Here is a 19,627-nt window from a genome sequence, read left to right as displayed (position 1 = left end):
TGATGAATATATGTGTTTTGTACAGCAGCTGGACAAGGCGTATGTAAAGCTACTGTATTGCCGGCGGCACTACTCCCTCTGCTGGTGGCACGACGAGTAAGTATTTAGAAACGAAAAGAGTAATATTTATGCATGCCCGTTAAGTTGCGGCGATTGAGTGCTTGGACGCAGCTAGAGTAAACTGGACTCAACTATGTCATGGACGCACACGTACATCTGATCGAAAGGAATTGCACGGCATGGTGAACATACCACGAATTGAAACCACCAATCCACAAGCCAAATAAATTTTAGAACACTCTGGGTGTTGTGAAATTATAAGCAAGCTCTGGAAAATTTGGATAGACAAATGGTCAAATGGTGAGCCCCTCCTTCCTCAGTTCCTCCTCCATCTCTGGTGAACCCTCCCTCATGGTGCTCTCCTTTGGTCGTGCTAAGTTGAGGCTTGACGAGGAATCTCTGCTCTCGTCACTTACGACCCCTGCATTGGCGGCCCCTGCACCTACTTGAAGCTCGCAGACCGGGCCTCTCGCTTCACGGTCTGCTGCAGCAGGTGGGTGCCGAACCGCGGTGGGGTTTTCCTTACAATAAAATGAAATAAAATCTATTTTAAACTTGGCACCTGAACTCCCTAGTCCCGGTTAATGACGCGAGATGGGGGCGGGACGGGGCCGGCAGAGATGGTGCGGGGCGGCGGAGATCCGGAGGCGGAGAGCCGGAGACGGTGATGGAGAGCTGCGGCGAGGAGCTTCCGGATAATACCCGATCTCCCAGAAATCGCCCCGTTTCGTCCATGGAGAGCCAACCCTAGCGCCGCCACGCCGTTGCAGCCGGTCCCGGACGGATTCGGGCTCCAATTCAACCCCCACCCTCGGCGACGCCCTCCGCAGCCGCCGGTCCCAGCCGGAATCTTATCCGCGGCATCTCTCCTCTCGGAGCCGTGGTAGCACCACGGCCCACGGCCCAGCGCCTAGACCGCGTCTGGCTCGGGCTCTGTGCCTCTGTGGATATCAGGTAGCAATTCGGATTCGATTCCAACTTGAATTGCTCGGAAAAGTAAAGCCCAGGCACAATAAAAATCCGTTCTTTTGGCCTCCTCGCTTCCAGAAATTGAAATTTGAGTATAACTTATGCCGCGGGGCGCGCGGAAGGGATCGATTACGGGAGCAATCTGCAAGAAAGTATATCCAAACGGCGGGCACAGGAGGGTCAGCACTCCAGCTCTGGCAGCAAAAGGCTACAGCGCCCTGTGCAGAAGAAGAACAAGCACCTCTATCTGGTGCTGGATGACTTGGAAGATGTGTTCAGCATCCATAAGCTCGACGCTTACAACGACGATGGGGATGACCTCAGCCATCACACCGCCGTCCTCAGGTTACGGGTACCTTCCAACGACATGTGCTTCTCTGTCCTGGGCAGCAACATCCTCATCGCCACCGACCCTGGCTGCGAAGAGGCTCCCACCCTCGTCTATGACACGGAGATAGGAGCACTGGCCGTCGGCCCTCCTCTCCCAGGCTCACTCCTAGGCCACGGCTTCCGGATCTCTGTGGCTGCTTCTGATACGCTGTATGCATTAACATCTTACCACGAGCACTCCTTCGAGGCAATGTCGCCCACAGCCAAGGGTAACACACAAGATCATCCGTGGTCCTTGTCTCCTCAGGAGCCAAGAACCATGGACTGGTCCTGGAAAAGTATGCCTGCGCCGCCGTCTTTCAAGCCGCATGAACAGATCTGCTCCTACGCCATGCACCCAGTCGGATGCACCATTTTCTTTTCTGCGCAGAGCATACGTTCTCTCAGTGATGATCTGCCATACCATACCTTCTCTTTTGATACCAGGCGCTGCGAGTGGAGGTTCCATGAGGAATGGGTGTTTCCTTTCTATGGAGAAGGTTACTATGACACCACGCTGGACGCATGGGTCGGGCTTAACGATAAAGGCTACGTCTGTGCCAGCCAGGTTCCCTCCCGCAGAGGCATAAGTAGGATGATGCAGTAGACATACTGGAAGATGACCAAGGAGAAGCTGTTCCACAAGATTCCGGAGAGGCGACAAGCGGCCCCAACTGCCACGCTCATTTACATGGGAGGCGACGCAAGGTTTTGCCTTGTGGAGTGTGTGGTACGCGAGGGAATGGAGTACGAGGATGCTTTTGGTGACTGTAATGGTTGCATGCTCCATATCACCAAGTTTGGCCTCAGGTACTCTCACAAGGAAGAGCTACAAATCTCCATCAACACCACCACCAACTCTTATGTAGTGTCTAAGGATATCAACTCATTTTGTCCCGTAGCGTTCTGGATCTAGATCTAGAACCAGCTCGCTGATTGGCTTGGTTGTATTAAATGCATTTCTGGATGTAAATTATGATTTGTGTCAATAAAAAGTTTACTTCCGGCAATTTTCTTGAACCTGATGAATTATTATTTTCTGCTTGTGTGTTTTGGAAAATGTATTGAGATGTCTATAAGATTCAAGAACTAAGAAAATATTATGTGCTTTTGCTCCTTACAATATATCATACTTACTCTTTCTCACAAAGGTTGGTGTATTGGCTCGTTAACATAAGGCTAGCTTTGACAAAAATACATTTTATTAATAGTAGTTAAGTACCTGTCTGTTGCACAGGCCTCTTAATGTGTTTCGCTTTACATGTGTCCCTGTGTTGCTATGGATCGTCAAACTCATCCATAAAAACATTAATGGAAATATCATAATTTCTGTGAACGTGTGCATCGTTTGTGATTCTTGACGGTGTACAAACTCTTCATGGCCGAACATATAGTAAGAAAAAAAAGGGTATAATAAGCGCAAAAATGAATTTTCTGCATTCACGGTGAGTCACATGATAATAACGTTGAATACATATGTAATTATCCAATTTTTTGATGTGTTTTATCTTTGCTCGGACATCTTCAGGGATGTTATCTTGGAATTCATTGCCCTTGTAAGTGTTTTGCCAAGTTTACGAGGATTAGTGAATCAATCTGGACTGGAACTGCAAATACCCTATTTCTTACAGGCATATCATAGGTTGTTTTAGTCAAGGTACGACACAATTTGTTTTTCTTTTGTTTTCAGATATATATTTACTGTCTTCGGATGATCTAGAAAACAGAGTAATGTCCGTGTGATGGTGCTTTCTGATATTAAAATTGCTGCAGAAAGGGATTGCAAAAAGAAAAACAAGGCGCCATAATTCAGTGTTTTTTTTTCAGGGTGGATGCAGAACAAAATAATTTGGCATCTGCCATTTCAAGAAGCAAGACGTCGAAGATCGAGACTGATTTGAACAGAGACTGCTTTGCGCAGGAGCAAACTGTTTATTCTTGCATTAGTATTATCTTCGAGTACTGTGACAAGCTTCCAGACAAGTATGGTTATCACATTTCAGTTATGTTTCTTTTTGGCATAACTGGAAATCTGAAATGCCAATTGTTAATTTTGTATGGAATGCTCAAATTTCTGCTCATGTAACAGGTATCACACCACAAGACCTTCATTTGAGTACCCATCATGATGATGGTTTTGTGTATACACATTTCAGTTATGTTTCTTTTTGGTAACTGGAAATCTGAAATGCCAGTTGTTAATTTTGTATGGAATGCTCAAATTTCTGCTCATGTAAGAGGTATCACACCACAAGACCTTCATTTGAGTACCCATCATGATGATGGTTTTGTGTATACATTAACACTAACATCTAGTGATGTGCTACCGCCTTTGGTGGCTCCAAAAGCAAGAAGCAAGCAGAAAGCAAAACAACTTGTTTGTCTTGATACACGTAAGAAGCTGGACCTGCTAGAAGTGCCTGATGACTGCCTTTGTCCATCTGTTGAAGAGCCACCGCCACCGCTAGAAATTGTAAACAAAGCAAGTGTTCTCACATCTAATGCTGGTGTGGGTATGTGGTTGCTAAGTTCTAAAACCATGTCATGTATATTAGAGCTCTTTTTTGCAATATTGATTCTCGATATAATTTTGATAAAAAGGTAACCTATATATGTCTGATGGCAATCTGTTATTGGCTTGTTGAAGGTACAACCAAACGGAAGGAGCTACATGGTACAACCAGAGTCTGTGCCTTGTCTGGTATCTGGGCATCCAAGAGAACTGCTATAAGCTTCAAGGCTACAAGTTGAACTTTTCTTGTGATCAAGTTGGTCAGAAGTACTCTTGGTTCTGTTAATTGATAAAATAATAGCAAATGAAGCTGCTAATTTGGATATTAATCTATACCTGCATGACAAGATGGTAAAAGCTTCAGTCTCTCCATGTGGCCTTCTTGAGTTATATGTTCAACAGGCCAGCTCAAGTTTGTGTTTTCCTTTTGCTACCTTTGTTGCTCCTTCTTTGCTTTTGGTTTAATATGAAACATACTGTTTGTTTTTTCTTCTTCTTAGATGGAGCAGGCAAAGCTATTTCAAGCACTTATCTTTAATGGCCTGTTTGGAAAGTTGTCACTGGATTAAAATCATCTAACTCTCCGAGGGAGTTTATTCTCAACAAAGACAACACACTGATCTGGAATGATGCAAATATGTATTTGCTTTTACCTATGGATCCTACTCTAGACTCTCGTGACCGTTTTTTATTTACTGCAGAGTAATCGATGAAGCTGCTACAGCTGTTAGACTAATGAGAAAGGTTCATTCTGATGACAAAATGAACTTACTTGCAATACTTGATATCGACCAAAATAATGGAGATCTACTTCATCTTGCTAACACATCATGTGAGGCCCATGTCCTTCGAAATGTGGCAGTGCTGGCAGTTCACACAGGGAAGATATATACTGCTCTTCATGTTACTGATTTAACCGCAAATAGGATTTAATGGTGTATCAGATAAGAAAGAAACAGGGTTCTAGACATATACAGAATATTTTTAAAAGAAGTATGTTTATTCTTGTGCATAATCGTGTACTCGCTTATGCTTATTTGTATGCATATTCATGTACTTTTTTAAGTGTTAATATGTTTGAGTCAGTTTGGGCTGATATATCTCATGTGCAGGTATGGCATAGTTCATCTTCATCCCTCACAGCCACTACTAGTGCTGAAACCTAGTCATAATCCTCACAACCTTCTTTCCTCAAAGATCGGAGATGAAGGTCCTTGTGTTTCCATTTGTAGGCAGTTTTGATTTCGGTAACTTCGTAGTTCTTTGAAGGATTATTACTCGAAGCTTCTTTATTTTTCATACACCAATCATGATTGACAATAAGCTCATTTGATTAGATGGGTAGATTCTTTATATACTGTGTTCTCAATGTTCATGCCTAATTGATTATTTTTTAGGAGCCTGTTCCTATTATTCATCTTTGCTAGTTGTTTTTTCTAGGTAATGGTGAGAACAAAAATGATGGCACAGCAGATGTAATTAAGGTGAACAACCTGTGTTCACATGCCCCCGGAGTTGCTGATTCCCCTTAATTTACCAGCTGAGGACATTTTGAGAGCATTTTATTTGTTCCCATCTTTGATGTATTGTATGGAGACACTAATGCTAGCCAGTCAACTAAGAAGTTAACTCGCATATGATTCTAAATATATCGAGCTTTCTGGTGAGAACTGACTTATATACTCACGTGTTATTTTATTAAAATGGACGTAATCAATTTGCACATGTTCTTCAGACTCTGGAAGCTATTACAACACTGCAATGCTCTGAGGACTTCTCTATGGAGTGTCTGGAATTATTGGTGGATTCTGTTCTGAAGTATGCAGTGAGTTGTCATCTTTTCCTGAAATATCCTAATAAGCATGAATGTCAATTATCATCCAGTAGGATTGATATAATATCTAATGTGGCGCTTTATAGGCTTGGAGTTGAACACAAAATACAGGTAAACTGTATCTGATTGTAGGCAATCTGTACACATTTGCATTTGTTATCATGGACTAATTCCACAATTGGTGGCATGTGATCCATAGGGTTACATAAGTGATGCTGCATTTGATCCTCGTCGATGGCTTGCACCGGGGCAGCTCACTAGGTGTACAGATGAAGACAAAATACTATCCGCAAAAAAAAAAAGATGGAGACAAAATACAGGCTATTCTGGATGTACAACTCAAGGACGTGCTCGTTGTCAGGCGTGGTTTTGGCAAGAACAAAAAAGATGCTAAAGCACATGTATCTTCCGTGTTACTAAAGGGACCTTGAGGCATCTTTTTCTTTTGTATGATTCACTGTTTTGACATCGTTTTGTTACAGTGATTGTTTATGGTACAGCAGTTCAATGCCTCGATGTTCAATTTCTTTTCTTTAGGAAAAAGGACTTATAATATCAAAGAATGTCATCAGAACGGAACAATTTCAGCAGCAATGTGGTAGTGCAAATTGTTGCTACAACATGTTTGATGCAGTGGATACACAGGATCTAACACCAGCCAGGGGAAAGGAACCAGCTGGTCCTGTACTTGATAAACCAGGTGTGTTCCCATTTCTCAGAAGTTCTGTTTTGTTGGTTTTCCTGAGTGCGGAGTTCTTCATTCATATCTGGACCTCGTCTATAGTATACACACGAATTTCACAAGTGAGTATTTTATCTCATTTATGCAGTGCACTTCTCGGTGAAAACGAGTAAAGGAGGACCTTGCATAGCATTGTGTGAGTTGTGTAAAAAGTTACAATAGCCAGCGCCTAATGATTCTGTGAAAGTACAACCAAGGTACTTTTGCCTCGAACTGATCTGTGGCTGTGGTAACTGATGAATGTCCTTTTGAAGTAACTTGCTTGTGTAAACTAACCATATAATTTTTCCCTTCTTCTGCAGTAGCACCGCTGGTGGTTCGTCGATGAAAGCTACGACCCAAGAGTTCTCCTTCGTTTCAAACATAACATTGCATGTGCCAAATAGTGATGTGATCAGCCTCAGAGGAGACGGGTTCGCAGATAAAAAGAGCTCACAGGACTCTGCTGCACTGCTCATGCTCCACGACCTTCGCGTCTTCTCTCTCAATGAATAATTGGTTGTGAGTTGGAGGATGCAAACTTCTAAACTTTATCTGGTGATTATGAACCAATTGATAAGCGAGGGGCCACGCGGCGCCTGGGAGTTGGGAGGTGCGGACGCCGGCAGTAGGTCTCTGCGCGATGGACCGATGATGTCGATGCTCATCGAGCCCTGCTGTGTATATGGCTGGTCCTAGTGCAGCCTGAATTTTTAGGATGTGCGCACTGCGAACTGGTGCATATTTGGTTCGCCAGCCAAGGAAGTTTCCGAGTACGCCTGCAATCTGGACAAATGTATAAAAGGACAGTATTGTGAATCCTACTGGCTACTATAGAAGAAAGGAACAAACTCCAGAGACCTAGGGCTATTTCTCAGCATGACTGAGCTGACGGCCGGGGTTCCATACACCACAATAAGATAGAACAAGTCTCTTGTGGCATTTTCTCTGTTCTATGGTAAGTGCAGTATATCTCGGGTAAGTTTAATCATATCATTTTTGAGGATTCTAGGCCTGGGTATTGAGTATAGAAAATAGTCTATACTAACTTGCAGATATGAATAGAGAACTCGTTGATTTTTCTGACATCTTGCATGAATTAGTGTTGGCGAATACTATAACGAGGTGCATGTCATTATGTTTTGTATTCATGCAGCTTGGAAAGGAGGCAACACGTACGTGAGGATGGCACAACCAAATACCCAATCGCATAGCTTGATCAAGTTCATCAATATTAGTAGTGCGCAGTAACTAGACATCCCCAATAACAAACAAGCAAGCAAGCTTAGCTAACTAGCAGGTAAGAATTACTAGTTCTCTGAATTTTCAGTGGCCTGGAGGTCAATCGTACTCTGTAGGACATAAGACATTTATTCCGGAGGTGTTGCATCCTTTAAAAAAACGGTTATTCAATGTGTTTTGCTTTTTTCATAGATATATAGATATCCTTCATTGGTTCTTCGGCTACTACATTTTTTATTTATGAAAACCATTGTTTACCCACCTCTTTTGATCCACCTGGCAATTGGCCGCCGATTTTCCCTAAAAGATCTTTTTTGTTTGAGATAAATTCATATTATACCCTAAACAACTACAGGGCAGGGGTGGTTCAGATTACCCCCCTCTAAAACCGTTCATGTTACTCCCCCTAAACTCTTAATCCTATTTAGATTACCCCCTCTCTCATGATCTCATCTCTGGCTGTTTTTTTTACTTGTATTAGACTGCCATGCCAACATATAGACGTTAAGTACTTTAGCTTCACCTTTCCCTTTACTCCCAAGTCATTTGTCCTCAAATGAGCTGAAATTTTAATAGTGATCTCAGGAACTTTTATTTTTCAGTTTAAAATTTCAACCTGGAAAGAAATAAGTCATTTTCTTCTCATCCTTCACCGAAATGAACTGAAATTCGAATAGTTTCCTCAGCATAGCATTTATGATTTTCTGTAAAAAATATATGAATTTTCCTGGAAACTTTTTTCAGTTTAAAATTTTAGCTATGAATGAAATAAGTCATTTTACTCTCAACCCTTGGTTGAAATGAGCTAAAATTTGAATAGTTTACTCAAAGTAACATTTGTGTTAGTTTTTTCAAAAAATTGAGATGGGGACGTCAGTTCGCTGGCATGGACATGTCACTGACGTGGCAGTCCAATACCAGTTAAAACACATCCAGAGAAAGGGATTAATAGTCAGGAGGGGGAAGTGTACTTGATGGTTTGGGACGAAAGTTTGCAAGTTTGCCCTGAAATGGAGGTTTCAACTGGATACGTCGCCGTTTGCTAACTACTCGGGGAAAAATGGATTTCAAGCTACCCATTGTTATTTGCCTTGTTTTTTTAAAGCCGCACTGAATTATGTTTACTTCTTTTACCCCAGGGTTCGATCGGTGACTAGGAAATCCAAATAACAATGGGTAGCTTGTTGCAACTATTTAATGAGTGGGAGATCCAGCTGCTTGTGCTACAAATATTCCTGTTCAGCACTGGCAATCTACTGTGAAGTAGCAGCAACATGTTCCTTAGCGGCACAACACTGGGTCACTGGCAATCTACGGCGAAGTAGCAGCAACATTGTCCTTAGGGGCACCATTTGGATAGCTTATTTGGGGGCATACATAGTAGCAGTTTATGCTCTTGCTTTTCTCTCAAAATAGGAGGAAAACCACCCACTAGCGTTCATTTGGGCCTCTTTCATCCTCATTCATCTCGGTGGACCGGACACCATCACTGCTTTTGCAATAGAGGACAATAGCCTATGGCTAAGGCATTTGTTGAATTTGATAGTCCAAGTGGTTCTAGGATCTTCCAGCCTTAAAACCACCCACTAGCGTTCATTTGGGCCTCTTTCATCCTCATTAACAGAAAACCACCCACTAGCGTTCTTTTGGGCCTCTTTCATCCTCATTCATCTCGGTGGACCGGACACCATCACTGCTTTTGCAATAGAGGACAATAGCCTATGGCTAAGGCATTTGTTGAATTTGATAGTCCAAGTGGTTCTAGGATCTTCCAGCCTTATGTCTTCTGGAAGTCACCTGGTTGGCTCAATGTGCATCTTCTTGTTCCATGCGTATTCTTGCTTGTTGCTGGAATCATCAAGTATGGGGCGAAGAAAACAAGAACAATCTTGCAGGACTAAATCAGGAAGCTAGCTGCTCTAGCACCGTTCGTTTTGCGCTGGATTCATCACCAAGCACCCGGCATCTATTTGCCGGGCTATGCCCTACCAGATACAAGGCTTCCTTGCAATATTTGTTGCAGGAAACGGGTTAAATGAAGTACAGTTGGCCAAGCTGATTAATGTTGAACTCGGTATCATCTATTGTGATCTCTATACTAAGGCTGCAGTGCTCCCAACAAAGAGTGTCATTATACTTCGGTGCGTATCTCAAGTATTGGCTATGGTTGCCCTTGTGCTCTTGCTGTTTGCAACAAACAAAAGTATAACATTGCCGACATTTTGATCAACTATCTTTTTTTTTTTTAAGGAACCTATCTATTCCCTCTGATTCTAAATTCTTGTCTCAAATTTGTCTAAATATGGATGTATCTGTTCACAAAAAGTGTCTAGATACATGTAATACTTTGACAACAATTTAGGATTGGAGATAGTATTATTTATTGGAGTCTTTGTTCTGGAAATCTGTGGATCCTTACTGGACATCGGCTCACAGAACATGACGTGGACTCTCCTCTCCAGTAATATTACTGGATAGCCTCCGTTGTGGTCAAACAGCATGGGGCAATACAACTTCCTGAGCTATGTGGGCTGCGTGGAAAAGCCCAGCAGCCCGTTGGGACATGTGATGAGCATGATTAAGAAGATGGCGCAAGCAGTTGGGGTTGGCAGTTGGATTAGCAAGTTATTATTAGACACCACAGGTACAAGGCGGTTGATAAGGAGATCACAGAATGTATTTCCACGGCGATTGCATCATATGACATAAATACATCAGGTAGTAGTGGCCAGCAACAGTGGACACATCTTGGCCCGTTCCTGAAGAATCAATACCCGAGTCATGTCGGCATGGATAACGGATACAGCTGTTTTGGCTCTGGTTGGTGTCTGCCAGAAACTATCCAACTACATGTTCTATCTTGTTGCACACCCAACCTCCATGCTGAAGGTCACTGCTGGCAATCCGGAGCTAGCGCTAGAGATGTTTCTGTAATAAGATTATTAAGGAGAGAAGCTGCAAAAACATTCTGCAAAGTTTCAAGGAGGAACTTTTCAGCCAGGTGGTTCAGGGCACGACGATGCCGTGCAAGGAAACACTGGAAGAAATCAGAGACATGTGGGTGAGGCTCATCATCTACACCGCCGGGAAGTCCCGGCCGGAGATACACGGGGCGCAGCTAACCAGAGGAGGAGAGCTGCTCACTTTCGTCTGGCTGCTTATGGCGCACAAAATGCTCAGGGATTCCGGGGAACGCAGGATCGAGCTTATAAATGCACGTAGTGCTCCCAGTCTTGAGCTCTTCTACGCCTTAGATTTTCCCCATCAACGTACTAATTGAGAGAAAAGTGGCACTGGCGTGGCGTGGTATGGTAGTAACAGATAATTGCATATGCACACTTTTCTTTGTTACTCCGTCTGTTGGATAAGCAAGGCGTCAAGTTTTTTTGAGATTTACCTTCGAGCAATTATTAGTTCAAGTTCAGCAGTATGTAGACCGTGTGTGATACCATAGATTTTGCTATTTTCTCACGCGATTGAGAAATAGTTATCTCTCCGTCCATATGACATCAAGATCTGTGCAAATGTGTGCTGTGTGGAGGGATGGGCTTAGTTTTACTTGGCTGCATGGGCTTTTTTATTTCTCTTTTTTTTTCTCAGGTTGTGTTCGACCCACCATATCATTCTCTTGAAATCGTTTGAGTTCGAGTGCCCTGCCCCTCACTAACTTAATTGCATCGTAATATGGTATATCAAGATCGGTATTTTAAGATAGATTGTTGGTTGATATATCTTAACGTGGTATCAGAACTGAAGTCTTGAGTTATGCATACCTTTCTGGGTCTGTCTAATGGGCAGTTGCCTGTTTTTAGACCCAGAAACAGTCACCTGATTTTAGACTTGGAAACAGGCGCCTGATTGTTTGAAGAAAAACAGTCGCCTGTTATTTGTCCCAAAAACAGGCAATATGCTTTGTGTCTTCTTGTTATTTGTCCCAAAAACAGGCAATATGCTTTGTGTCTTCTTTTATGGCAAAACATACAACGTCCTGCTAACTTTGGCGCCAAAGATGATTCAAAATACAAATTTTGTATATGGTTTTTGGCTCTTTGGTTTCTGACACCAAGAACACAGGACAAAAAATGTGCAAAAAAATAAAACATGTTATAATACTGGTGTGCTACATATACACTTCTTCAGGGATAATACCACATCCAGCCAGCCACAATACAGATCTTCATATGATCTGGGCAAAAAAAAAAGACCAAATTGCATAAGATATTACAACCAAACTAGATGAAAACTGCAATTTCTACAGGGGTTGAACCACACCCCAGCCAATACGTGCAAATGTATGGGAAAATTAGAGTGCAAATTAACTTGACATACAGCCACACAGCAACAAAAAATCAAAATGTTCAACGATTTGGGAAAAGGTAGAACGCAAAACATCTGGACAAGAAACCTTGGGGTAGAACGCAAAAATTAAACGCAAAACAACTGGACAAGAGTGTTGGATCAATGAAACTGTAATAAGGAAAGGATGGGTTATTATACCTCCAAAGAAAGGACTTATCTGATGAACCCAGCAAAATGAGGCCGAGGCACTACTAGTCTGCAGTAAGATTCAAAAACTGATGATTGTGATAGATGGGGATCAAGAGTGCAATTGCGCTTCGGTAGTGTACAACTTGCACTATTGTTTTGGCATAGCATCAGAAAAAAGAGGACAACAATGTTCTAGTTAGGGCATGTAAGAACCCCAATTGCAAAACAGTAAACATTCAATTACTAAAAGTAAAAAGTGCAATTGCAATTAGACAGAGGAAAACTTGCACTACTTGTTGGCACTGCATCAAATGGGGGGATGGAAAAAGGATGTTCAATTTAGTGTGTTCAATTGCACTTAGACAAAGAAATACTTGCACTACTAGTCGTGGCGGTAAAAAATTGCAATTACTAAAGGTGTAAGGTGCAATTGCATAAAATTGGGGCTGCATTAAATGAGAGGACAAAAAATTCAAATTTAACATCCCCTCGTTGTGACAAAATATTGCGATTACTGGAAGCAAACAGTGCAATTGCACTTTGGCTAAGTTGTATTGCGCTGCATCTTATTGACTATGTTCACCAATTAGAGGACAAAAAGTTTATGAAACTAAAGCATTAAGCAACCCTTTAGTTGCATCAGAAAAAACTGTGGATTGCTAAAGGTAAGCAGTGCCATTGTGCTTAAAAAGCTGCATCAAATAAGAGAGGGCAAAAATGTAAAAGTTAAGGCATATAAACAGCAGACCCCGGTTGCGACAGAAAGAATTGCAATTACTGGAAGAGCACAATGCAAATGCACATAGAAAGAGATACCCTTGCACTGTTGTTTGGCGGTGCTTAAATGGGACAAAAAGATGTGCAAAAGAATTCTTCAACTGAAAAAAACACAGCCCTGGTTGCGTCAGACCAAAAATTGCGATTCCTAGAGGTAAACAGTGCAATTGCACTGAGACAAACGAACACTTGCACTGCTTTTGGGTGGAGGATTAATTTTAATGAAGTAGAATAAAAGGGGATTTTGGATGGATGGCTAGTGCTGTGGAAGTATGGGATTGGAAGCCTAATTGGTATTCCACGATATACTGTGTTGATCTGACCCTCATATGGGGTATATATAGAGGTACAATGAGGAAGATAGACTTGGAGTACAAGAGGTACAATGAGGGAGATAGACTTGGAGTACAAGACAAGTAATTCCTTTAAACCGATTCTATCTTATCTCTAATCCCAACCATATCATATCTCTAACATTCCCCCTCAGTCGTAGCGGGAGCGAAGCGGACGATTGCGACTGGATTTGAAGTCTTGTGCTTCCATCGTCTTCTCCGCTTCGCCATCATCAACTGCGTCTCTGATGGACCGATCCGTCACCTAGGGCGGTGCCTGCCGTCCCCTTCTGGTGCCGTCCCCTGTCTCTCCTCTATTCCCTCCCACAGTCATAGCAGGAGTGTCGTGGACGCTAGTGACGACGCGGACCCTTTGACTGGAGTTGTTGCCGATGAGTCGCTGTAGACGTAGAGCCCTAGAAGTCGATGTCGAGGTAGCCGATCATGATGTAGCCGTGGTCGAGGTAGGCGTGGTCGAAGTAGTAGTCGTCGTAGTGGATGTAGCCGCATGCAGCCGGAGGCGCAAAAAAAAATTGCGCGATGTGTATGACGGAGCTGCAATCAGGGACGTTTTGCACCTTGTGGAAGACACATGGTACCGTCGGGGGCGTCTTGCGGATGTTAGAGGACGCGGTCGTAGGTGAGACCACCAATTTTGCCAAGATTGGAGGTAGCCCACTGCACACAACGGTTTTGGCAGAACCGTGTGCACCGCGTAGGGGCTATCACAATATAGTGATGCCGGTGTCGATGCAGTTGCTCTATGTCGGACGCGGTCAAGCCAGCGTATGTGTCGCTGACGCAAGGATGCCGTCGTCGATGAAGCTAACGTGGGTATGCCGTCGTTGCTGATGCGTCTTGCAGTTGAGCTGTCAGAGGACGCGAGAGATGTCCATCCGTGTGGACGAAGTTGCGGTGGCTAGTTGATGAAGATTGTTGATGGAGACCACGTGGACGAATACCTTTGGCGATGAAGCGTCGGCGATGGCGTATCAGCGGGCATGTCGACGATGATCTGTCGCTTGAAGGCGTCCCTTTTGGCGACGTTGAGTCGATGCCGTGCGGCATGCCGTGAGAAGTCGATGAAGATTGCACCTCGCTCCACACCGGCCTGGCATGTGGATGGTGCATGTGCTTCTCGTAAATGTACTCGACGAAGTGGACGTAGCTTGTAGATGGGCGTGATGTAGTCGTGCAGTTGGAAAGCGTGATGTACGTAGATCGGTGAAGGTGTCGGTGTAGATCAGCGTGCGCTCGGTGGCGTGGCGTGGCGTCCATGAGTCATCTGGTGCAGTCGGGGTCAATCTGGTCGGCACAACGTGCGCGAGTCGGACGTGGCCGCCGGCACGGTAATAGTTGGAGTAGATGCGTGCGGTAGATGGGCCGGTAGGACGCTTGGTCGATGTGTACTTGTGGACGGCCGTACGTACCTATACGCGTACGATCCAATCTTCACGCCATGCTTGATTGAATCTGCATGCACCAAAATTCAACAGAAGGGATTGTGGACGGGGCTACATGCGCGTGCACGCACGACCCAATCGGATGGTGCCTCTCTCCTGAGGCGTGTAGAGGCGCGCATGGTGCAGACGCACGGAGTTGTTACTGGCGAATTGTGCCGGCGCCGTTGCTCTCGTCCAGCGATGGTCGACCTGTCGATGTAGATGCGTTGTAGCAGCTCGTGGAGGACAGACGTACTACTTCAGGCGCTGCGTGTTGCAGCTGATGCAGGCACGCCTGCGGAGCTCTCGCTGCGTGGCGGCTTGATGCCGGGAGGATCGTCGGCCAAATGTCGTGCGACGGTGTCGTCAAGCAGTACACCACCATCACCATGTAGGAGCGAGCCGATCTGTGCACCGGTGAGAGGGCTTTGTCGAGATCGATCGTCGGGTATTTTCGTGCCTAAAAATCAATCTGCTAATGGATTGTTTTGGAACTAGAAAACGATCTAATCTAGAACTGGGGAAGAGGCTTGATCTAAGGATGGGAGCCCTCCGAGGAGACTAGAGAGATCGATCTCCCCGGAGGTGGCTTGATGCGGAAGCTGTGTGTCCAAGGATCGGCAACGTTAGTCTAACCGCTCTGATACCATGTGGAAGTATGGGATTGGAAGCCTAATTGGTATTCCACGATATACTGTGTTGATCTGACCCTCATATGGGGTATATATAGAGGTACAATGAGGAAGATAGACTTGGAGTACAAGAGAAACAATGAGGGAGATAGACTTGGAGTACAAGACAAGTAATTCCTTTAAACCGATTCTATCTTATCTCTAATCCCAACCATATCATATCTCTAACAAGTGCCGGGTTGCCATGTCTGAACTGAAGACAATCTTGGTGGACTGAGTCAGGTTAATTAAAATGGCTAGTCCATTGTTATTCGGGGAAAACCTAAAGAAGCTACAGCCCCATGTACCATTCCTACACAGGCAAAAAAGCTCCAGGTGTTAGATGATGCATACAGCTGCCACCTTGCCCACAGATTTGATGCAGGTTTCCAAAAACCAAAACAAAATTCAACGGCTAGACCAGGAAACCAGTGAGGTGGTGCTTGTCAGGGGTGTGGGGAGGAGAAGGGGGTTTCCACTGAATGGTGCTGCCGAGTTCGGGGAGAGTAAAACGTAGAAGTAAAGAGAAGGGTGGGTGGTGGGGGGAGGAGAGGAGATATTTACCCCAAGTAATGAGCCCACACCTGCAACCCTGCCCCTTCCGCGCCACGGCCATCTGATAAATACAAAAGAACAACGGATACTAAGACTAATGAATAACAAATAAATCCATAATTGAACTACAAATCTGTGAAGAACAAAAATGTCTGTTAACCTACAATATTCCTTCTATCAAGACAGCTGGTGTTGGCCGTGCAATGCCCAAACAAATCAAGATCAACCCCCACCCCCACAGGGACATCATTGGAACGGGAACTCAGTTCATTAGAACTCATGGTCCCCCCACCAGTCTAATTACAAAACAAACATCAAAATTAAACACGCCAGAAAATCAATCATAATATACAGAAATTGATTAGATAAGGGTAGATAATTCACAAAACTAACCAAAGTGAATAAGGCAGCCCTGGAGCTATTATCAAGACTGCAATTGTCGGAGGAGGAGTAGTCGGCATCATATGGATCATGATGGTGCAAAAAACTTTCAACCACTGGACTGGCATCACCACCACCCATCTGGGATTTAAGACAAAACACAGCTTAGGGTGTAACATACATTAAGGGTGTCGTTGATAATGAAAGTTAATAGGTATAGCATCTGCGATGACTCAACATGGATCAAAATATGACTTCCCATGACTATAATAATGCACTAACAAAATGGATACACTACCACAAGCCTGCACAACTAACAAACCTGACCGAAACTACACAGCAGAAACAGAGGGTAGGGGGTAAGGACACACAAATCCCAATATCGATTCAGAACAGAACACTGCAACGCCCCATAAATCGCCAAACGCAACGAACACAAGGGCCCCGAGGCATTTCAACCACCTAATGCCTAAAAAACGTAGCAGCACAACAATAATCAAAACAGCTCTCGGTCTATCAGATGTCCTACCAATCAACCACCCCACCCCCGCACCACCACAGCAACTGCAGAGCCACACAACACTACCGCCATGAGCCAGTGCAATGCAATTTCCTGAACGAATAAAACATCTGGAACCATAACATCTGTATACAAACAGTAAAGATTGTGTGCCATTAGAAATGTTTATTGGCTTTAACTTTGCTTCTACTATATTTATACACTGCTAGTCGGCTATGGACCTGTGAAAAACTACATGAATTCTATACAAAAGTACTTAGGAAATCCCATTATTCTTGCTATTTTCATTTAAACAAAAAAAGGAGGGCTGCAATAGTGCAAAAAGAGTGTGATTGCAGAACCTGAAACTGCAATTTCAAATAACACTAGAAAAATGCAGACTGAAGCAAGGGCTAACAATGGGCTAACAATTGGTACAAATTTTAAGTTACGAACACTGAATCCATATGGAGCGTCAAGTGCAATTGCAATTTATAAACACTTGAATTGCACAAAATATAGGTATCCCAACTAATGCATATAAGAAGTGCAATTTTCTATCCATGATTCAATCACTGGACACGCTTTGTGCGGGCCACAAAGACAAATTTGGCACATGTTGATCTAGCGGTGAATCCAAATCAGTTAGATGCTTGGGTAACCAACGGATGCAATCGGCAAGAGAACAATATGCAAATGCGAGAGAACATGAGATTGACATATTCGGAAATCAAAAAATTAGCTACAGGCAACTTCAGTAGCAAACAGAAACATAGACCAAAATAAAGGAATAGTGCTCTAAACAAGAAAACCACCCTATAAGCAGAAAATAAAAAATAAGAGGACAACCACATAGATTCAGAGCACACTAGCTTAAAAAAATGCAGAACCTCTTATAATAAAGTGGGGGGCCACCACTTACATTCAGTGCATAACCATTAAATGAAAAATGGTTCATGTACCTAGATCAGATTCAATCAAATGCACATAAGCAAGCAAAATGAATCAAGTACAGTACAAATTAGACATAGTCCTTAGTCCTTGCAGTACATAATTTCAGGGGTAATTTCAGTATCAAAAACTGCAGCAGCTGAGCTTAAAAATGAGTCTCACTACCTGCTACAACTACCGAGTAATTAGAAGAGCGGTAATCAGAAAGACCACATACAATCGAGCCCACAAATCGGCCAAAAATCCCAACACGCTGACAGGGGAAAGAACCCTAAAATAGCAGAGCTAAACTTGTTGAAACTTAACGCCCATTTCTCACCATGAGATGCGACCAGATGCGCAGCCCACAACACAACAAGGAACACCTTGCCGCTGCTGCCGTCAACTCACCGGAATCCACCCGAAGAGGGGAGCAAATCAGCCACAAGTTACCGAAAATAGATCGATGTCACAGGGGCACATAAGCAAACACAAGAGCAACTCATCGGTCAGTCGCGCCCGAAGACCTCACCGCCGACAATGCAGATCGAAACCCTCCTAACCTCTGTTGTCTTCGCCTCGAAACACCGGAGAGAACAGCAAACAAATCAGAGCAAAAAGGCAACATGTATAAGGATAAGGAGAAGGAGAAGGAGAAGGATAAGGCAGTGAACAGAAACACCGGCGAACTCCTCCGCCACCGCCGGCGAGGCGACGAGTAGAGAAGCAATTTCGTCCCCTCCACCTCACGACCTGAACCGCGCCCTCGACTGCAGAAACTTGGTCCTCTCCTCCTCATCTGACGAAGACGACACGGTTCCCTTGAGAGCCTGCGAGCTGTGGGTCGGAGCAGACGAGCGCCCGGCGGCCGCGGATGCGGCTGAGACCTTCCGAGGGCCGCCTCTAGGTTCTCCTGGAGGCGCTTCGATGGCCGCGCCAGTGCGCCCCGCTCGCCGCGTCGTCGCCGTCGAGGCAGAACGACCACGACGACACTGACCCCACGAGGGCCGCATCGAGGAGGGGCCTGGCAGGGGACATCAGAAAATGAAGAGGAAGCTCACCGGACGGGAAAGGCAGCCTCCGGCGAATAAAATCGCCTCCTCCCCTTCCCCCGTGTCCCCATCCTTTGGCTCCAAGGCCTGTCCGCAGAAGGAAGAAGGAAGAAGCGGTGAGAGGCAAAGAAATAGAAAACGCCACAAAAAAGAGAAAGCACGAATCTTCAGGAATCGATCGGACGGCCAGAACGTCGCCTGTTTTTCAAAAAAACCAGGCGCCTGTGCTCACTGTTGTCGAAATATTACATGTATGTAGATGCTTTTTAAGAATAGATACATCCATATTCGGAATAACTGTTTCACTTGTTTCTGAAATTTCAACCTTTGCTGATCATATAGAGATGGAAAGGTATAACGCCTTGGGCCTCTGCTTGGATTGGTTGTTGATTTCTAGTAGATCCAGCCAGCCCCAAAAGCACACACGTACACACCCAATCGTAGTACGCTCTTGCTGATCTGAAAGGACAGTAAATGATGACTGTCCAGTTTTCTACAAGTACAAATATATACTTTTCCATTGTTTGTTTGTAAACGGTTTAAAATGAAGAAGAAAAAAATCATGGAAGCATAACATCAATGAGTGATAGTACTTGCTGTTCATTTGACATTTTGAGATTGCAAGAACTTGGTTGCAAAAATACGATATGACGACGTTGCAAACTTGCAACTTTATCCTTTAATGTAGCATTTTTTTCTCTAATTTGAATACGATGTGTTTGTGCACGGGTGTGTGTGTGTGTCATCATGATCTTTTAACTTCGGGGTCACTGAACTTGTAGGAGTACTTTTG

The 19,627-nt window shown here is 44.1% G+C and overlaps 1 protein-coding gene across 1 annotated transcript; it reads right to left on the bottom strand.

Moving 5' to 3' along the window:
- Positions 1–13,239: 13,239 nt before the first annotated feature.
- On the bottom strand, positions 13,240–18,946 carry LOC100834594. The gene is made up of 5 exons (XM_024460089.1): positions 18,844–18,946; positions 16,366–16,494; positions 16,133–16,268; positions 15,982–16,033; positions 13,240–14,415 (listed from the first exon to the last, which is right to left on the bottom strand). The coding sequence occupies exons 2-5, from the start codon at positions 16,492–16,494 to the stop codon at positions 14,130–14,132; spliced, it is 603 nt and encodes a 200-aa protein (XP_024315857.1). The 5' UTR covers positions 18,844–18,946; the 3' UTR covers positions 13,240–14,129.
- Between the last annotated feature and the right edge of the window lie 681 nt (positions 18,947–19,627).

The sequence above is a fragment of the Brachypodium distachyon genome, chromosome 2 (assembly GCF_000005505.3).
Source record: "Brachypodium distachyon strain Bd21 chromosome 2, Brachypodium_distachyon_v3.0, whole genome shotgun sequence".
Classification (NCBI taxonomy): domain Eukaryota; kingdom Viridiplantae; phylum Streptophyta; class Magnoliopsida; order Poales; family Poaceae; genus Brachypodium; species Brachypodium distachyon.
This window is presented reverse-complemented; position numbering and strand designations above follow the sequence as displayed.

Excerpts from the sequence above, each read along its gene's own strand:
- LOC100834594 (XM_024460089.1), bottom strand. The coding sequence starts at position 16,494 with ATGGGTGGTGGTGATGCCAGTCCAGTGGTTGAAAGTTTTTTGCACCAT. Across the intron at positions 16,034-16,132 it reads TGATAGAAGGAATATTGTAG|ATGGCCGTGGCGCGGAAGGG; the intron begins GTTAACAGACAT and ends TGTATTTATCAG. Across the intron at positions 14,416-15,981 it reads GTGTGGGCTCATTACTTGGG|GCCGGTGTGGAGCGAGGTGC; the intron begins GTAAATATCTCC and ends TCCACATGCCAG.